The following is a 20,611-nucleotide window of genomic DNA, read 5'->3' as shown; positions in this document are numbered from 1 at the left end:
TGTCATTGTGGTTTATTATGTAAATGTATCAAAAAATATCTCTTTGGCTTTCTGGAAGCCCACAGTTGTGTACAAAGGATCAGGGCAGACTTGTTTCAGGCTCACAATTCATAGGAAGCAAAGTTGTTGCCTTTATCAGGTTTCCTGACTTAGGAGTAAGAGGTACCAGTTGCCGTGAAGTTAATTGTGTCTCACAGCGACCCATGTGTGTCAGAGTATAACTGTGCTCCGTAGGGTTTTTTTAATAGTTGATTTTCCAGAAGTAGATCACCAGGCCTCTCTTCTGGGTAGACTCAAACCTACCTTTCTGCCACCAGGGACTCCGAAGAAGAGGTTTAAGGAAAAAAAACAAAAAACAAAAAAAACAGTTTCCATTGGGCTGATTCAGTCTACTACAGCTACCCTATAGGAAAAAGTAGAGCTGCCCTGTACGGTTCCTAAGGCAGTAATCTTCACAGAAGGAGCCCTGTTGGTGTAGTGGTTAAGCTTTCGGCTGCTAACTAACCAAAAGGCCAGTGGTTCGAGCTCACCAGCCGCTCCGTGGAGAAAGATGTGGCAGTCTGCTTTCATAAAGATTACAGCTTTGGAAACCCTGTGGGGCAGTTCTACTCTGCCCTATAGGGTCGCTCTGAGTTGAAATTGACTCAGTGCCAGTGGGTTTGGTTTTTGGTTTTGGCCATCTTTACAGGAGCAGTCTGCCACATCTTCCTCCTGGGAGCGACTGGTGGGTTTGTACCAGCAACCCTTCAGTTAGCAGCCCAGTGCTTATCTGTAGGGGTCAGTTTTTCAGATCTCACTGAAGACTGTACTGGGACTGTTTTACCACCTTAGTCACTTAGTACATTTCTTCACAAGATATTTTGCTCTCACTAAAGAAAGAAAATTGCTGAATACAAAAAAAAAAAAAAAAAGAACCATTGCCATCAAGTCAATTCCGACTCATAGTGACCCTATAGGACCAAGTAGAACTGCCTCATAGGGTTTCCAAGGAATGGCTGGTGGATTCAAACTGCTGACCTTCTGGTTAGCAGCCAAGCTCTTAACCACTATGCTACCAGGGCTAATCGAAAAAAAAAAAAAATTGGATAAGTACTTCCTAATGCCCCTGCATGCTTTTTTTTTTTTGGTTCTGGATTAGGTTAGTCCAGAGTGGAATATGCAAAGCTGTTCTTTAGAAAGACAGAAAAGATCAATACTCAGCACTCTCCTTGTTTATTTTGATTTGGATAATGCTTAAGTACCTCAATTAAGCACTCAATTAAGTTTCCCTGCTTTTATCACAGCCCATAAGAAATTCTAATGAGATTTAATAATGCCCTAGCCTTGAGCAAGCTGATAAGGAAACCAAAAGTAGTATTCAAAATATTTAGAGTTTCATTTGTCTTATGGTAGATGTTATCATCTATATTAATAAATGTATTCATATTATTTAAAATTAAGGTTCATTTTTAACATTGTTACTGAATAAGGTCTGGAAATTATGGCTGAGCAACTTATTTAAGCATAATTGAGGAAACCATTCAAGATATATTTAAGAGTGTTTCACAATATGGGTTGCTCCAATTCTTTAGCATGCTCACTGTTGAATAAAACTGGACTTTCTTTACCTGAATTTCATCGTGGATACCTATGAAATTATTATTATCTTACTGGTATATTTACTTGGTGTGTGTGTGATGGTGATGGTAATGTCTAAGCGTGTGGAAAAAATCACAGAAATTGAGAGAGCTTCTGGGTCCACTTTATTTCTCAGCCCAAAGCTTACAAGTCTCAGAAGAATAAAGTTAAAACAAAACAAAACACATTTAATTGAAGAGCCTTATGAAATTCAATGTTATAGACAGAAATTTAAAGGTAGGCACTACAAGGGAAGTTTACTGTAACATACAGCCAATATTTCCTATGACTGCAGTTTTTCCTTGGGAAGACAGCAGGATACAGTGAAAAGGACTCCTCATGGGAGTCCTGTGCCTGGAGCTCCAGCTGAAGCTCTCTGCAGAACCTACAGGTGTGCCCTAGTGGTCCCAACCCTGTCTGCACACAGCATCATCTGGGGAGCTTTTAAAAATACTGACACTTGGGCTCCCTCCTCAGAGATTCTAATTTAACTGGGTGAGAGTTGGGCCAGGGTTTGTTTGAAAACGTCTAGGAGGTTCTAATATGCAGTCAATGTATGTTTACCACGTTAATAAGTATGCCAAAATAATGGGCATACTCCTCATTCTCTGCCATGAATGTGTGTCTTGAAAAAGGCATATGAACATACAATGCTGACTATGGAGCCTTGATTTTACATACGTTATTTTTGTCTGAGGAATCTAGGCAAGAAATTTAATCTCTTTGAGACTCAGTTTCCTCATCTCAAAAGAGAGTAGCACTTGCTTTGAAAGGTTTCTAAAGCTTCTTTTAGTTCTAACACTCCAGATTATTTTTAAGTGTCCTGATGGATGCTTGAACTTCTAAGAGTTAGCAAAGAAAAAGAATCTATTCCATTTGATTTTTTTTCTTTTTTCAGGAATAGGGCCTACCTATTTATTCCACTTTAAATTCCTCCTTTCTTGGATCCTTTTGTATCTATTCTCTGCTCCCCTCCTCTTTTTTTTTTTTTTTTTACTGAGGGTAGTTTTCAAGATTGGGTGTTTTTCCCCTCAGTGGGCTGAGGTAAAATTCATGGGAATGATTACACTGAGTTGGTAACAAATGAGCAAGGATAATAGTAGCTCATTTAAGTCTCAACTAAAACCTTTTTGGGAGCAAAATGGATGACTAAAAAAAAGAAATAAATATTAAACGTGTTTCTGAGCTCCTCTTACCTTTTTTTCCCTAACTTAAACTTTTGAAAATTTTCTTTCCATCTGCTGAAATTATTCACAGCTCAATTTTCTTCACTTTCCTTCCCTCTTTAATATCATAATATGGTATTGCATCAAAACATTAGATTCACACAAAAATGCAGATGGGTGGAGAGAAGGAATAGGAGACAAAAAGAGTAAAGGGCTAAGTCGCCCCATGTGCAGATTTAATACCCTCCTGTGTTTTTCTGTCTTCAGAGTTTAATAATAAAAATAGATACTTGTGCTGGAGTCGATAAAAACACTATCTTGTATCTTTGCATGGGTTTTGCAATCAAGCAAGCCTGAGTTTAATTCCTGTTCCACCACTTAATATATATGATTTGGTACAGGTTTTGAGGACTATAGACCTCAGTTTCCTCACCTAGAACATAATGTTGTATAAAAATAATAGTCAAGTGTAAAGTTTATCTAGGTTTTTTGAAACAGACTTAAAAAAAAAAAAACCTAAACCCATTGCCATCAAGTCGATTCCGACTCACAGGGACCCTATAGCACAGAGTAGAACTGCCCCATAGAGTTTCCAAGAAGCACCTGGTAGATTCGAACTGTTGACCTTTTGGTTAGCAGCCATAGCACTTAACCACTACACCACCAGGGTTTCCAAAATAGAATTATCTGGGTTCAAATTGAAGTTCTGCTACTTCCTAGATGTATGACCATAAGCAGATTTCTAAATCTGTGTGGGCCTCAATTTCCTCATCTGTAAAATGGGGATCATAATACACAGCCAGCAGTGCTGGTGTTAGTACTGTATGCTTGGCATTGGGTAAGACACAATAGGCACTCAATAAATGGTACATTTTTTAATAGGGTGGTTGTAAGGATTATATGAGATAATGTATGTTTAGTGCTTGCCATGCGATAAATCAATACGGTTTCTTTCATCTCAGATAATTTTTTAGCTGTAATCGTTGAAGACAAACTAAAAACCGAAGGCGACTGTGATTATTCTAAGCAGTATTTATGTTTGGGAAACAGAATTACAATGTGTGCCACTTACTCATGCCATGTTCTTCTATTTTTACATATACAAAAAGCCTTTAGGTGTTACATGTATAAAAGAAGTGGTAAAGGGTATCCTGAGAGTTGTTCACGTGTAAGAAGAAAAGTCTCTTTCTACAATTTTGCTTTTTGGGTTTTGTGAGCTGATATGAGTCGGAATTGACTCGACGGCACTGGGTTTTTTTTGTTTAATAGGTATATATTGTTTGGGAATTTTACGGTATTATTTTTAATGACCCAAGTGACAGCTTCTGAGTGATGATCCAGTAGACACCAGCCATGAAACTATGAGCCAGAAGTGCTACTAAAATTTAAAAAAAAATAGTGGGAGGAAAAAAAAGATATGGTGGGAGAGAGGGTTAGAGAAGAGACTATAACTATCCCATTTTGACTTAGAGATTATCAGTGAATTTCTGACTTCCATGCTATTATTGCAGAGAGCCACATATTCAATGCTGCACACTTTTCATGTTTCAGAAAGAAAGTTATAAATAAGAATAGAATCTGCATACAGCAGAATTAACATCTTCCACGAAAAGGGCTGTAGTGCCCTGATGCTACAGGTAACAGGCTAAGCATCTTCACACTTGGCTATATTTTTAATGGTAACTAGTGCTTAATTTTGTTTACTTACCACATTTTGGGTAAAAATAGGAAATGAATAGCTTATAAACGCAGGTGCCTCTAGAATACCATACATTTGGTGAAAATATTGCAAAGGAATTGCTTTGGGTATTCATGACCCAAAGCATATGTTACTGGAATGGGATTTATTATTTCAAAACTGTCCTTAGCTCTTGCTTTGATGATTAGATTTTATGCCTGGGTAATTACACTTTAGAATCAAGATGAATTATAAATAAGATGCGTAATGGACTAGAGGCAATGAGTTGTGGAGAACACATCAAGTAGCCTATTCTAAGAGATCAGGCTTTATCTGCATAATCTCTCCACTAAGATATCACTGTAATTATTGTCAGTAAATAGAAGCTTAAGTGAATTTCACAGAACATAGGTGAGGCCACCAATGTAGACGATAATTTGTATGTATTCCCAATTTCTTTCATCTAATATTTGCTTTATTTTTGCTAATTTATGTTTTCATATAAGATGTAAATTATAAATTACTAAAATTAATGGGAAATAAAGTTTAGTAATTTTAATTAATTTTTTTTAAAACTTAATGCAAAAACATGTTCTAGAATATACTATTTAAAAAGCCTATCGATCACAATAAGAAGAGTTTTAAACATTTAAAGTCTGGAATGAAAAGCAGACCATGTTAAAATAATTTTCTACTTTACTAATATTTATTGTTCATAAGTGAACAGTATTATTTTAAATGAATAGAGAATAAAATAGCTGTAGTAACTTTCTCCAATATTTCTAAAGATCGACTTTGATTACTTACTGAATATCTTCCATAACCCATTTAACCCATTGCCATCAAGCCAATTCCAACTCATAGCAGCCCTGTAGGACAGAGCAGAAGTGCCCCATGGAGATTCCAAGGAGCAGCTGGTGGATTTGAACTGTCAGCCTTTGGTTAGCTGCTGAGCTCTTAAGCAGTATCTTCCATAACACAATAATATTGCAGAATCAGAGAATTTTAGAGCTTCAAAATCCAACTAGTCATTCTGTAGACTGAATAACTATATAATAACTAAGGCCTATTGCAATTAAATGAAACACTGGTGGCGTAGTGGTTAATAGTTCCGCTGCTAACCAAAACGTCGGCAGTTCGAATCCACGAGTCTCTCCTTGGAAACCAAATGGGGCAGTTCTACTCTGTCCTATATGGTTGTTTCACAGTGAGACAGAATTGACTCAACAGCATTGGGTTTTTTTTTTTTGGTTTATAGCAATTAAAGGGATTAACTAAAGCCATATGGTTAGTTTACCATATAGGAAGACAATTCTTGGGATAAAGAAAATTTCATTTCACATCTAGAAAAATACCAAGTTTTTTCTGTCTGTCTTTTATCTTTTAATCTTTCATGCTCACTAGGAAGGCAGCATATTTAATATGTGCCAAACTCTCTCTCACTTTTCACATATACACTGCATATGCGTATATTCATCTGGGAGTGTGCATATACACATACATATACATATACTTATTGATGTGTGTATAAATGTATATGTAGGTGTCTACAGGAGTATATAGGAGTTATGATTTAATAATGAAGTGACTTATTTAATTAGTGGTTAGATCAAAGTGAACACATTCTAATGAATATTGTCTTTTAGAGCAATCACACACAAGGCTATGAAGCCAAAGATGCTTCACAAGATATTTGCAGTTATTCTTACAAAACTGTCTTCTAACAATGTGGAACCCATAGGATGGTAACTAAACTGAATGGCACTTCAGTTTACAATGGGGCTTTCACACATATTTTTTAATTTAAATTATCCCTTATGATGATTCTGTAGATGAAGAGCCCGGGCTTCGGCACGTAGTTAAGTAACCTGTCGAAGTGGTGGAGCTAGGGAGCTTTCACTGAAACCAAACTCCTTTTTCCTTCCATTATGCCATGCTTCCTCTCCAGAAACGTATTTACACTGTTTTTAAGTTTTACTTCAGTGTTGATCTAGTATTACTGCCTGTCTCATGTGCCATACTTAATAAAACTTCTGAAATCCTATTTATAAAATAAGATGTATAAAATTACTTATAAATAAATCAATACATGGGTATATAACTAGTGATCACTTTAATAATATTCACCACGACAACTGACTACACACCAGGCATTGTGATGAGTGCTTTATGTTATGTTCACAATTCATTTAGTCTTCCTAGGTTTAAAGATCCTTATGACTAATGAGAAAGAATCTGTTTTATAGGGCTGGAGAAGGTACCAGACGCCCCTCTCATGCCAGGTTTTATTTGTCAGACTCTAGGAGTTCTGTGGGTTCTGCAGGAGACAGACAAGTGTTGTCAGGGTACCTCAGGGGCTTGAACACTTTCTAGCTTAAGCTGAAGGAGGTTTAGTAACCCGTGCAAGGTCTCAGCCCTAGTATATGGTGAAGTTGGGATTCAAACTTAGGCTGTTTAATTTCAAATGCCAGCTTTCCCTGTATCTTATTAATCCAATTAATATTTCATATTCGTAGAAATTAAGTCTATTTCCAGAAGAAAAAGGTCAAGAAAATTTTCTAATTCTGGAAATAGTCAAAAGAGTATCCCATAAAATAAAAAAAAAGCAATTTTTAAAATGTAATGTCTGAATAAGAGTAGCACTGTTGTAATAAATACACATATTTCACAGGTGCCTATTTGGAAGGAAACAGCTCACTATGCATAAGTTTTGACATGTTCAGTATGAAAACATTCATTCAGGTTCTAGTGTAATCCTATCTCATAATCTCTGTGGTTTTCATATCTCTAATTCTTCAGAAGTGGTGCTATGGAAATAGATTAGTTACAGTGAATGGGCCTTATAAAACCATTCTTATTTTCTGATTGTTCTAAGTTTTTACAAATCTTTTAATTTTTTGTCAGACATTTCTTTTCTGTTATGATCCCTACTAACCAAAAAAAAAAAAAAAAACCCACTGCCATTGAGTTGATTCCTGCTCACAGTGACCCTACTGGACAGAGTAGAACTGCCCCATAGGGTTTCCAAGGAGTGCCTGGTGGATTCAAACTGCTGACCTTTTGGTTAGCAGCTGTAGCTCTTAACCACTATGGCACCAGGGTTTCTATGATCCCTACAACTAGTCAGCAATAATATCATCCTACTGCCTTTCACACTGTGAGGAAGATCAAAGAAAACAGGCTAAGGGTTCGCATGAAAGTAGATTGTAGCAAACCTAGTTCTGGGAGTATTTTCATTTGTCTTGTTAAGTGAGTTGAGCTTTTATTTTATTGTAAAGCAGTTTTGTGGGAATTAGCTTACCTCACAGGACAAGCCAGAATAGCCCGGGGGACAATCACATTTTTCTATCAAGTGAGCTCGAGGAGTCACTGCTGTCACGCGTCCTTTTTCAGCTACCTCCATTGAGATTTCAGAAATCCTGGAAACATGGAGCATATACTTACAATATTGTATCAGTAGATTAAGATCACCTCAAACACTCAGTCCTACAGAAAGAAACTTCTCAAGTTTTTGTCAATAACCTCAAGCTTGTTGTATTGTTTTGAAACTGTCCAAATTTCAGGGACTCAAATGCCACATTTTATTACCGCATCTTGGCTTCCCCAAAGGTTGAGATTACACATTAGCAAAATATCCACATAAGTCATAAGACTGTAGTAAATTAGATGTCTGATGTCCTGATGAGAAGTTTATAATAAGATTTTTTTTTTTCACTTTATGAAATGTGAGTGGCTTCGGGTAAACGCAGCCAATTAATTAGACTTTTATATTATTTCAAACAGACAATCTAAGGTTATTGCCTGCTTCGATATCTCCCATAGTCACTACTGAAATTTCTCTTTATTTACTAGCATCTCTACTTTCTTTCTCTTCAGTCAGAGTGCCCTTTTAAGAAATTTAGAAAACCATCTAGAAAACAAGTAACGAACATAATCTAATAATATCAATCTATTTTGAGGCAAATAAAACCTTTCAAATTAGTATTTTGTTAACTATATTACATAAATCCTTCAAGTAACTTAACTCACCCTTCCTATTGGTGGAAAGGTCTTTAAAATTGACAAAAGAAATTATTCACTTGGAAATTGTTGACACCCTTTTTATCAATTTGAAGTTATACATTAAAAATATATGTAATCCATAAACTCAGATTATTTCATTTCTGACTGGTAACACAAAAATGTTCTGCAAATAAACTTTTAAATGAGACAATGAATAGTCTCGCTTCAATAAGATGTGCCTCCAGGAGCTTAAGGAGTTTAATCCACAAACTTGATAACAAGCACAAGTAGGTTTTATTGAAACTGAATTATGAATGTGCTTTCTGGCTTCACTGACATTGTCATCTGCACTCTGCAGATCAGCCAGCCTTTACGAAACACACATTCAGTTAAAATTCAAATTTTATTCTCCCTTCCTAAGAGTAGGAAACCCTGGCGGTGCAGTGGTTAGGTGCTACAGCTGCTAACCAAAAGGTGAGCAGTTTGAATCCACCAGGCGCTCCTTGGAAACTCCATAGGGCGGTTCTACTTTGTCCTATAGGGTTGCTATGAGTCAGAATCAACTCCACGGCAATGGGTTTTTTTTTTTTTTTTTTGCTTTTATAGTATAGTAATCTCGGTGGCTTAGTGGTTAAATGCTATGGCTGCTAACCCAAAGGCTGGCAGTTCAAAGTTACCAGACGCTCCTTGGAAACTCTATGGGGCAGATCTACTCTGTCCTGTAGGGTCACTATGAGTCGGAATTGACTCTAAGGGAATGGGTTTGGTTTGGTTTTCCTTACAGACCAAGTAATGATAGTGAGCTATGAACAAACGACTCCCCTTCTGTAAGACCCTGCTCTTCTTTTCCCCTGGACTTCATGTAGGAGTCAGAAGGTGACTTGGTGTTTCTTGACAAGTTGACTCCATTGGCATCTCCCTGTTATTTTATAGCCCAGGGGGTTACCAGTGTCATTTTCCCTCTTCCACCCTTGCATGCACACAACAGACCAGCAAGTGTTTAAAAAAGCAAGTGAAACATGAAGGGTGACAGCAGCAGATATTTCTGTAATACACCATTTTTCTCAGGGGGTTAGGCAGCAGTAGTTTTGCCTGAATCAAGTATTTGACCAAACTCAGGCTTCTATTTAAAAGAATACTGAAATGCAAAAGTTATCTCCTTCAAATAAACAGATGACAAAAGCAAAGACAAAAACATACAAAGTACAAAATTTACAAAGTCTGAATTTCAAATAACATGTACAACTCCTAAAGTCTACTTCTGAAATTATTTAAAATGTATAACTGAATAATAAATAAAGAAGCAAGGTTATGTCCAAATTACTTTGGGGGAAAATTAAAATATATATATATATTTATCTTTCTCACAATTACACTGTCTTACAAAATCAAGGGTTGAGCCCCTGACTTCTTTGTTCTTATCATTGTTAGATGATGACTCTAGTTCTTATTGAATTTAGAAAAAAGTAAAATACATCTTATTTACTCTAAAGCTTCAAAATATGGTCACTGAAATCAAGGATATTATGTTTAGTGAGGTATATTTTTTTTTATAACATAACGTGATGAGAGACTTATGGAGAAAAAAGAGGAAGAAGAGAAAAAAATATTAATGAAAAATGAATAACAAAATTTCTATCAATTCTACTAACAAAATGTTCTGTGTACACCAAAATCTTATTGCAGCATGGGACAAGTTGCATAATAATATTTGCATAATTACAAAGTTACCTGTTCTATGAAGTGCAAGCTTGCTATGGCTTCTGCCACCTGATTTACATTTGATATTTTAAAATAATTAACAATGTGGTTGACAGCACATTTTTTGGTATACACTTCTTTGTTATTTCATATAAAAGTAATCTTTTATGTGTCACTTCTATTACAAGTGACTATATATGAGAAGGAAACTAAACAAATACAGTTTTGAAAGTGAATTTTAGTTACTGATTTTTACTTCTACCCAAAGTTCCTAAATCAATCAGTGAAGCAACCTGGATCTTCCACATGAAATAAGAGAGTTTTCTGATCTATTATGTGTGTAGTACAGTGTAAACATTTAAAATATGGTACGTTTATATTCATTAGGAGCCCTGGTGACACAGTTGTTAAGCACTTGGCTGCTAATTAAAAGGTCGGCAGTTCAAACCTACAGGCCACTCTGCAGGAGAAAGATGTGGAAGTCTGTTTCAGTAAAGATTACAGCCTTGGAAATACTGTGGGCAGTTCTACTTTGTCCTGTAGGATCGCTATGAGTCAGAATTGACTCAGTGGCAAAAGGTTTGGTTTTTTGGTTATATTCATTAGTTTCACAAAGAGAATTATTCTGATTTTTTTTGTTCTGTTTTCCTGCCCTGGTCTACTAATTCATTTTATAACACCATTAAAAATATATATATTGATTGCATGTTCTTATAAGACATGACAGAGAAACTAGACTGTATGTATGAATTCAACTCAACTTCCTGCCTTTATGGTATCAAACTTACCTACATCTGCATATTTCCTCATTTTATCTCATTGGAGGAGTTCCCCCCTTCCACTCAAAGCACATGAATGAACACAATATTGAAGTCTACTAGTTTCTTCATTAGTTATTCTCTCTTTATATTTTTAAAGTTTTCCTTGTTACTAATTCCTTTCTCCATGGTCTGTAAATCTGCTTCCTTCTCTTCCAAGTTAAAAAACCATCTCCTGACTTTTGACACTATCTCCTTCCTTCCTTTACAATTATATTCTTGGAAAATAACAGTCTATATTCACAATATTAGGTTCTTCCCTTTTCATTCATTCTTCAAAACTTTGCGATTATTTCTTCCTCAGGACTTCCCTGAAACTGGTATTATTAATGTCACAAGAATAGTACTAGTGACATGCTCAATAGGTCTCATTTTAATTTGCATCTTTGGATCATATGACAATACTGAATACTCCCTTCTTGAAGTGTTTTCATTCTTTGGCTTCCATGAAACCACATTCATCCTCACTGTTCTTCTGTATTCTTTTTAATGTCCTTTGCTATTTCTTCTTTAACAGTCTTTAACTAAATATTGGTGTTCTTCATGCTCTGTACTCTACTCTCTTCTTAGTAATCTCCCTGGGTGATCCCATCTACTTCTTTAACATCAGCTACCTCAACTCTGTTGATGATCACCACATAGCGATCTCTACCCTTGACCTCTTTACACAGTTTTACACTTTATTTCTACCTATATTTCATAGTGATTTCCATCATATTGTATGGAAAATGACAATATTGTATGGCATACTGTGGTGAACAAATGAGACTATTCAAGGTTGGAGGAGACGATTTTGCCTGGTTCCCTGAGATCTGAGCGAGGTCACTTTCTCAGTATCCTTGTTCATCCATGTATAGCATAATTGTTAATTATCTCTGTCCTATAAAATACTGTTTGTAAACCCTGGTGGCATAGTGGTTAAGAGCTACGGCTGGTAACCATAAAGGTCAGCAGGTCGAATCTACCAGGTGCTCCTTGGAAACCCTATGGGGCAGTTCTACTCTGTCCTATAGCATTGCAATGAGTTGGAATCAACTCAACGGCAAGGGGTTTGGTTTTTATAGAATACAATTACCCAAGTTTTTGACTATCATTTTAAACTCACCATGTCTAAGGTGAATTCAATATCTTTTCCCCTAATCTCGTTCTCATCGTATTTTACTCTTGATGAATGGCAGTAACTTCTACTACGTGACATGGAAGCAATCCTTGACTTGTCTTCTATCATCAAATTCTAAAACCAACCACTTAAATCTTTCTTGGCTGACTGATCTCGCTTATAGACCCTAGTATGAAAACTTATCTTGGATTTTTTTATTGTAGTTACCTGCTTTGTCGCATGATATTCCCATAAGTAGCCTTGATAAGAATATAATGAATATCGTACAGTACATCCAAGAAGTCTTCTCGGGTCACAGTCCTACTGATTCGAGGATCATCACCATAATATTTCCATTCTTTCTGTTAACAAGAAAAGAAACCACCCTGACAAAACTGAATGCAGACTAAATGGTATCCTTACACCAAACAACTAATAACCTTACCTCTGTCATTTCAATTTCATGCCTTGTCAATTGGCCAATTAGAGGAGCAGCCATGTGTCTGACAATAATTCTAGCATGAGCAGGAGTCCCACCTCGAATGATAACTTGAGGATTATAAGTAGAGAAACCTGTTTCTTCCCGAGCCTCAAAATAGATTGCATACTTGAGCTTGCCACCATAGGCCATCAACTAGCAAAATACAATGAGGAGTGAAGAGTTAGTTGAATCTCCAAATGACATACTCCCAGAAACATATTTTACTTTGTTCTCACGTGGCTTTCAAGTTCCTGTTCTTACCTTCTTTCCTTCAAATTGTTCTGGAAGTTTCCAATAAAACGGTTCTAAATGGAGATCTTGTTTCACCAGGCCCATGTGTGCAACGATCTCTGGGTGCTGAAAAGCAATACCCTTGGTAGTTGTGTGCTGCAGTGCCTCATCCACAAGTGGCAGAATGGTCTGCTCAGGGTTCAGTGTTACCTGCATGGGGTCAAGACATAGCAGGGGCCAAGTTCAAGTCTTTGGGAGCACTCCTTGAAAACTAAGTTATGAACCGCATGCCTATTGCCACACTGTTCTCATAAGAAACAGAGCGTATGCATACTGGGCATGTGAGGGCAATGGATAAATGTTTCTGCATGTTTGCACTGTGAAAATCATAACATCTGGTGAAAATCTGAGTCACTGAAAATAACTAAAAGTAGGAAGAACTAATAGAAAATTAAGGTAAAAAACGAGCATGCTTTCCCCCCTAAAATTCCATTCATGTCCTGGTACTCCTGCTCTTCAGAATGCAGCCTTTTCCCATCCCAAAGCATAAGGGTTCCCTTACAGTCCTTCTTTTTTTTTCACTTGGCATCTATTTTCAATTGCCTCATATGTACATGAAAGCTGGACAATGAATAAAAAAGATCGAAGAAGAATTGATGCATTTGAATTATGGTGCTGGCAAAGAATATCGAATATACCAGGAACTGCCAGAAGAATGAACACATCTGTCTTGGAAGAAATATAACCAGAATGCTTCTTAGAAGTGAAGATGAGGAGATTTCACCTCACGAATTCTGGACATGTTATCAGGAGGGATTGGTCCCTGGAGAAGGACATCTTGCTTGGTAAAGCAGAGGGTCAGTGAAAAAGAGGAAGATCTTATAGTGAGATGGATTGACACAGTGGCTGCAACAATGGGCTCAAAGATAGCAATGATTGTGAGGACGGTGCGGACAAGGCAGTGTTTCATTCTGTCGTACATAGGGTTGCTATGAGTTAGAACCAACTCAACGGCACTTAACAACAACAATCTTATCAACAATAAAAAAACTAGTTTTAAGGAAGTATAAAAAAGGCATCTATTGCTACCACATAATGGCAGATGGCCCCTTTACAATTTCTGCACGTGTACGGGGGAAAAGGTTGCTTAAATGCTTTGCCATTTCCTTCTGCCCCTCAGTGCCTGACTAAAAGACTCCAGCAGGAACTGACATTATACCATTACATGGCTCAGTAGTTCGTTACTCACCCGCGTACGGATCAGTCCTTTTGCTTCAGAGCACTGAGAAGTAGCACTGAAGCAATAGCAGCTGCTGCAACCAAGTGGGTTCTTGGCATCAAGTCCAAATTTGCCAGGCCGGCACCTGTCACAGTGGACACCTTCCACGTTCATCTGAAGACAGACGAGAGTGCCTCAGGAGTTTATAACGGCAAAGTTATGAGGGAAATAAACTTGAAAAGAAATAACAGGAGCACACTTTTTTTTTTTTAATTAAACAAAACAAAGCAAAACACAAGAAACTGAATATTAGACTCACATCTCAAACGGCATATGTAGTTAATCTTATTGTTAGGCTTTTATGGGTCTACGAAATGCTTTATTTATAAACAAGTATATTGCCAGGGTATTGTATATTGTTTTTGAAATCTATGTGGCGCATTTCCTACAATTCTACTGTGAGCAATAGAATTGCTTAATTCTAATGTGAGCAATATGAACGACTCATGAGAATTTCAGAAACAAAATAAAAACATTGATTCCTAGACTGATGCCAGGCAAACTTGTAAAGCTCAGGCAGAAGGTTAAAATATATATTTATGTAATTGTTACTGTAAAGAGTCCCTGAGTGGCACAAACAATTAAAGGCTCATCTATTAGCCAAAAGGTTGGCAGTTCGAACCACCCAGAGGCACCTCAGAAGTCAGGCCTGGTGATCTGCTTCTGCAAGTTCACAGCCTTGAAAACTCTGTGGTTCTACTCTGCACACATGGGGTCGCCAGGAGTTGGAGTTGACCTGACGGCATCTAACAACAACAACTGTTATAGTAACAGATAGGTAGATAAGTAGATGGATAGATTGATGTGTAACCAAAAAACCCATTGCCGTAGAGTCGTTTCCGACTCATAGAGACCCTGTAGGGCAGAGCAGAACTGCTCCATAGGGTTTCCAAGGCTGTAATCTTTACAGAAAGCAGACTGACACATCTTTCTTCTGTGGAATGGCTAGTGGGTTCGAACCGCTGACCTTTCGGTTAGCAGCCAAGGGCTTAACCACTGCACCACCAGGGTGCTGATAGATATATATGTATAGATATATGTGTATACAGGAAACCCTGGTGGCATAGTGGTTAAGTGCTACAGCTGCTAACCTAAAGGTTGGCAGTTCAAACCTGCCAGGCGATCCTTGGAAACTCTATGGGGCAGTTCTATCCTGTCCTGTAGGGTGGCTATGAGTCGGGATCAACTAGACGGCAACGGGTTAGGTTTTTTTTTTGATGTGTACACACAAACACACGTTGTTTGTTAATTGTGCCACCAACTCAGCGCCTGACTCACAGCGACCCTGTGTGTTACAGAGAGCTGCTCCATAGGATTTTCTTCGCTGTTATCTTTATGGAAGCAGGTCTCCAGGCCTGTTCTTCTGTGGAGCCGCTGGGTGGGTTCAAACTGACAACCTTTCGGTTAACAGCTAATTACAAACCACTGGTGCCACCCAGCTCCTTATACACACACACACAGTTACATAGAATGTGTAGCTGTAACTATAATACACCCTAGGCCAGCATTGTACTTTTGTTGTAACTGACACCCTTCCTTGATGGCAGAAACTGCTATCTACTTAAATTTCAAGACTACATTAACTACTAGTACCCAGATATTATCCTCCTATTTCCTCCATCCTTTTTTTACACAGAATTTATCTTGAAAAGATACCTCTGATACAGTGTTTACCGCATTTATACTGGATTGATTTTCTCAGAAATATCTAAGGAGAAAACTTCCTTTTTATCCTTTTTAATTGGCTGTTTTTTATATCATTTAGCAATATTAATGAAGGCTGAAATTTGCAGATAGTCTCTGTTTGTAATGTCAGTGTTTATAATGATGAAATTTTACTGCATTTTCACAGCAGTAAATGTATTTTTCCACGTACAGTGACTGCAGATTAATTAAAAAAACTTTCTAACATTATTCAGCAGTGATTTCCTTAACGACAGACACTTGAGAACTGTCTTTTTTTTTCCAGATTATTCTTGTTTAAGCAAAGCAAATATATAGAGAAATAATTTCATTTTACCATTGAAAATACACTATTTCTATGAACTAGGAAAAACTTTGGGGTTTGGTTGACTATAAGTTCTTGAAAAGCAGTGCTTAGCTGTATGTCAATGAGTACGTATCAATGAAAACTCAGTATCTAGCAACAATTTTTCTTTATTATTGTTTATCTGTTGGTTTAGCGTACGGAAGCAAGGATAATGAACACCGAATGAAGCTGAAAGAGAACAAGTAACACAGAATCAAGTAGGAATTTCCTTGCTGTGTTCTGGCAGCACGTACCTTGCATGTACACTGGCCAGTCTGATCGCTACATGAACATTTCTTAGTCTCTGTGTCACAGGTCGTGCCGTCAGTCCCAGGCAGGAAGCAGTCACAGAGGTCGCAATGAGGGTAATTCCAGTGACCTAGCTTGCACTCTGTACATTTTGCACCGGAGAATTTTGGATGACATTTGCATTGGCCTGTGTTTATATTGCACTGGATATCAAGAGATCCCACCAAACTGCAATTGCAAACCTAAAGAAGATAAAATAGCATATATTAACACAATTCCATTTGGTAAGCTTAAAAATTTCATTCTGGTGCTTCTAGGCCTCTACTAAACAAATGGAGCCCTGATGGTGCAGTGGTTAAGAGTTTAGCTGCTAACCGAAAGGTCGGCAGTTCGAATCCACCAGCCACTCCTTGGAAACCCTATGGGACAGTTCCACTCTATCCTGTGGGGTTGCTATAAGTCAGAATCAACCTGAGCTTTTTTGTTTTTAATTAAACAAATATTAATCATGTGGCCATTATATGCTTTGCATTATTCTAGTCTAAGTAACTTGGGACACATCAGTGAGAATAACATAAAAATTGGTTCCTGACTTTACTAAAACATATGATGGTCCAGAAACCACAATGGTACGTGCAGAAGAAAGAAAATGTATTTTCTCTGTCTTTTTGTGTTGGTAAGGATTTAGCCAAGGGTTTTTTCAATCACTTTTTGCTTCAGAGATTGAACTTCAGACAAAGTCAGTTTTACCATATCATCTCATTGTTATTTCATTTCAGTTTTACTGAAACTTAGATATCTTAGAGTCTTGTGGAGGGAGGCAAGTAAATATCTAAATAGAATACGCCGTAACAGGCATTGTATGGTAGGAGAAGGCAAGATGCTATGAGAACATATAAGTTGTACAAACCAGACACGGAGAAACCAGGGGGGATTTGCAGGAGAAGTGAGATCTAACAGGTTGTCTTTTGACATTTTGTTTTGTCAACAAGCCTGATTTGAGGTGCTTTGCAGGTAAGCATGTCTTCTTCCCAGATATACATAGGATTTCCTCGTTATTTATGTAATTTGATTTTTTGCTGGAATTTTGTTCAAGTGTGGGTCTTTTTTTCCCATTAATTTACTGGAACATGGTGAGTTCTTTCATTTTGGAAACATAATTGTTTTAAGTCAGTCCTATTTCTTCAAATTTGTCTTTGATTTTTACTTCTGTTCTAATTTATCAACTTTCTTCTTCAAAAACATCTATAATTCTTAAAGTACATCCCTCTTGTCTGACTGCCAAATCTATAATGTCCTAATGTCTTCTGTAATCATCTTACTTTGCTTTAACTTTCTTCTATTTTCCTTTCAAATTTGTTCTTCATTTTATAGCTCCTATTTTATAGAGTGAAAATTCTGTTGTATGTATATACCACTGGTGTTTCTTTTAATACACTAGTGTATTTTAGTTTCTTTTTAATCCTTTCCTTAATTTCACCTCATTCATCTTGAATTTCTGGTTAGTCTTATATTCATCTCATATTCTCCTTTTAAGGCTTTCTGTTCTTGATTGATAGAATTTATATCTTCTTGTAATTTACTGAAAATGCCAAGTAGATTTCTAAAATGTCATATAAGATCTTGAAATACACTGTTTTCAGAGGCCAAGTATGCCAGTTAAGAATCCATTGTCTCCTAGTTCCAAATTTACCCTTCCTCGCTCTACTTCATGATATTGTAGCTGGACCCTATAAACATTTCTCCATGGCCAGGTATGGAATGTTAGGCTTAGTTGATAAAGGGTCCTGGAAGGACCAATAATGCCATATTGGTGAAAGACACCTCCTTTCTGGGTTCTAGTTCTACATTATTATTATTATTATAATATTTAGCATGGAAGCCCAGTGACCCAGGAAAAAATTCTATCTGTGCCCTCAGGCCACTCTCTACTTATAGCCAGCTTCTGAGTAGCTCTAGCCTGCACGTACTCTTTGACAATGACAGGTTGCTTCCAAAGAGCTCCAGTCTACTCAAACCTTTCAACAACAGTGGGCAGCATTTATAGAGCAGAACCCACCCACAAACTCTGGAAAGTTTTATTTATTTATTTTTACCACCATTAGGCTGTATGGTCCTATGGTAGCCACGCCCTCTTCAAAGAGGTCTGAATCTCAGATTGGGAGGTGGGGGGAATGGCCTCTCCTAGTCCTTAGTTCCTTTACATCCATTCCCACAGCCTTCTTTGAGGTATAGTTGTTCTTTTGCATCTGTTACTTCTGAGCCCCTTATAGTCCTCTTATACCCTTTTATAGCAACTAATCGGCTTCTACTAGCTAACAATTACTTCTACTCTAATCTTCCTGTTTAGAAATTTCTATTTTTACTTTTTCCGTGTAGTTTGCCCATAACCCAACTCTTTATGTTGCTGCTTATTATCCCTCTCAGATCTAAGCTCTGTGGAACCCCATCCTCACAGTACTGTAACTTGCCAAATTCCCAGATTCAAATCTGGCTGAATTTCACTTTGTATATCTCACACTTTTACCACTCACCTTAATTCTTATATCCACCACTACCAGGGGTATTCTTGCTTCTGCTCCTAACAACAGTAGTTTACTTATGGAACTACTCTTTCTAGGATGTGATATACGACCACCTGTTTCTCCTCTACTTTTTCCTGCTCAAATGTTTGGTGAAATGTCTTCTTACATTCTAATATTAAAATGAATGTCAGGCTTAATTTTTGATGCTTTTAGGTTTGGTATTTTTTGTCTTCACTGATATCTAGTAAAAAGACTGAAGTGTGAGTTGCTAGCTAGAAATTATTTTAAACCCATAGATCCAAAACATGATTATTTATTATATTACAAAAGTGGACATACCTTCTAAGGTATGGAATAACTCACTGCTGTCTCCCGAATAACTCTTCCTTATAGAATATCAAATATAGATTAAGATTACAAAATTAGAATTATTGACTCATTTACTTAAATAAATTTTCCTTGCCAATCACTTTGAGTATGTATTGGCTCAAACAAAATAGGCCATAATCAGAAATGAAAACTATGATACATTGTGAAAACTATAAACCAAACCAAAAAAACCCAAACCTGTTGCTCTCTAGTCGATTCTGACTCATAGTTACCCCATAGAACAGAGTGGAACTGCCCCATAGGTTTTCCAAGAAGTGCCTGGTGGATTCAAACTGCTGACCTTTTGGTTGGCACCGTAGCTCTTAACCACTACACTACCAGGGTATCAAGTAATAAATAAAAACAATCTTGTCAGGCATCCTTTGAATAACTAAAATTTGTAATGTCAGTCCCACAATTTACTGCATAAACCAAAGCACTAATTCTTAAGGAATGGTTGGTACAAACAGACACTGGGACCTTTCCATATCAGAAAGTTTACTTGGGAAGATATCGTGAAAGATAAATGAGACCATTAACCATATGTTTAGATAGCACTATAACCAACATGAAAACTTAAATCATAATTAGACATAGTGTTTGTTTAGCAATAGAGAATTTATGCACTATTCCCCTGCTAGTGCAGGATGGCAGGCTTTGTATTCTACTTCAATAAAAGCTCAAATGATGTGTGTGCTCAGAGCTCAGCACAGAGAAATTATCCATGACACAAAGAAAGGGAAGGTATAAATCTCACTCAAATCACTGTTCATTTAGATTATAGTCACCCTAGTTTTTTAAAGAGTAGAATATATGCTCATAAATATTTTTCTTATTGTTCATAGTGTCTAGCTATTCAGAAATTTAGATTTTTAACAGTGGCTTAAAGTAATCCAAGACATTTTAATCAACTTCAATAATATAAATGCTTAATCGACGATTTGGAAAACTAACAACGTTAAGCACATAATTAGGGTTTTTCTTTTTTGTGGGGGATTGTTTGTTTTGGGGAATTTGCTCTATATCCCATTCTGATTTACATTATGAAAATTAGACATCAGCTTCACTTTTAGGAGTTCATTAGAGTTTGGCCATGTGACTAGGATTTTGACGATAGAATGGAAGCCTCCTAAGTTTCTTTATGTTTATTCATGAGTCAAATTAGTAGGAGAGATATTTGGCTTCAAAGTTGGAAATCTAAAAAGTCAGCCCTAGTAACTTATGGCATTTTTCAACTAAAAAACTGAATATCTTGAGGAATTTTGTTTGTTTCTAAAAATACTGCTGGGTGGAACTTCAAGCTCCATACTGCCACTGATGACAAAAAAATGAGAGTCCTTCTAGTTTTCATTTTCTCTAATCACATG

At 36.9% G+C, this 20,611-nt stretch overlaps 1 protein-coding gene across 2 annotated transcripts in view; it reads right to left on the bottom strand.

Annotated features, from left to right (window-relative positions):
• The window catches only part of LAMA2 (laminin subunit alpha 2), a 717,179-nt gene that overhangs the window by 219,257 nt on the left and 477,311 nt on the right, over nucleotides 1-20,611 (bottom strand). For both annotated transcript variants that reach the window (XM_049901052.1, XM_049901136.1), the window contains exons 23-28: nucleotides 16,356-16,592; nucleotides 14,043-14,186; nucleotides 12,824-13,003; nucleotides 12,527-12,715; nucleotides 12,310-12,443; nucleotides 7,763-7,880 (exon numbers count right to left, since the gene is read on the bottom strand). In XM_049901052.1, the coding sequence (XP_049757009.1) occupies nucleotides 7,763-7,880; nucleotides 12,310-12,443; nucleotides 12,527-12,715; nucleotides 12,824-13,003; nucleotides 14,043-14,186; nucleotides 16,356-16,592 (1,002 nt within the window). The remainder of the gene's footprint in view (nucleotides 1-7,762; nucleotides 7,881-12,309; nucleotides 12,444-12,526; nucleotides 12,716-12,823; nucleotides 13,004-14,042; nucleotides 14,187-16,355; nucleotides 16,593-20,611) is intronic.

The sequence above is a fragment of the Elephas maximus genome, chromosome 1, assembly GCF_024166365.1.
Source record: "Elephas maximus indicus isolate mEleMax1 chromosome 1, mEleMax1 primary haplotype, whole genome shotgun sequence".
Taxonomy (NCBI): Eukaryota; Metazoa; Chordata; class Mammalia; order Proboscidea; family Elephantidae; genus Elephas; species Elephas maximus.
The sequence above is the reverse complement of the archived record's forward strand: the minus strand, read 5'-3'. Positions and strand labels throughout refer to the sequence as shown.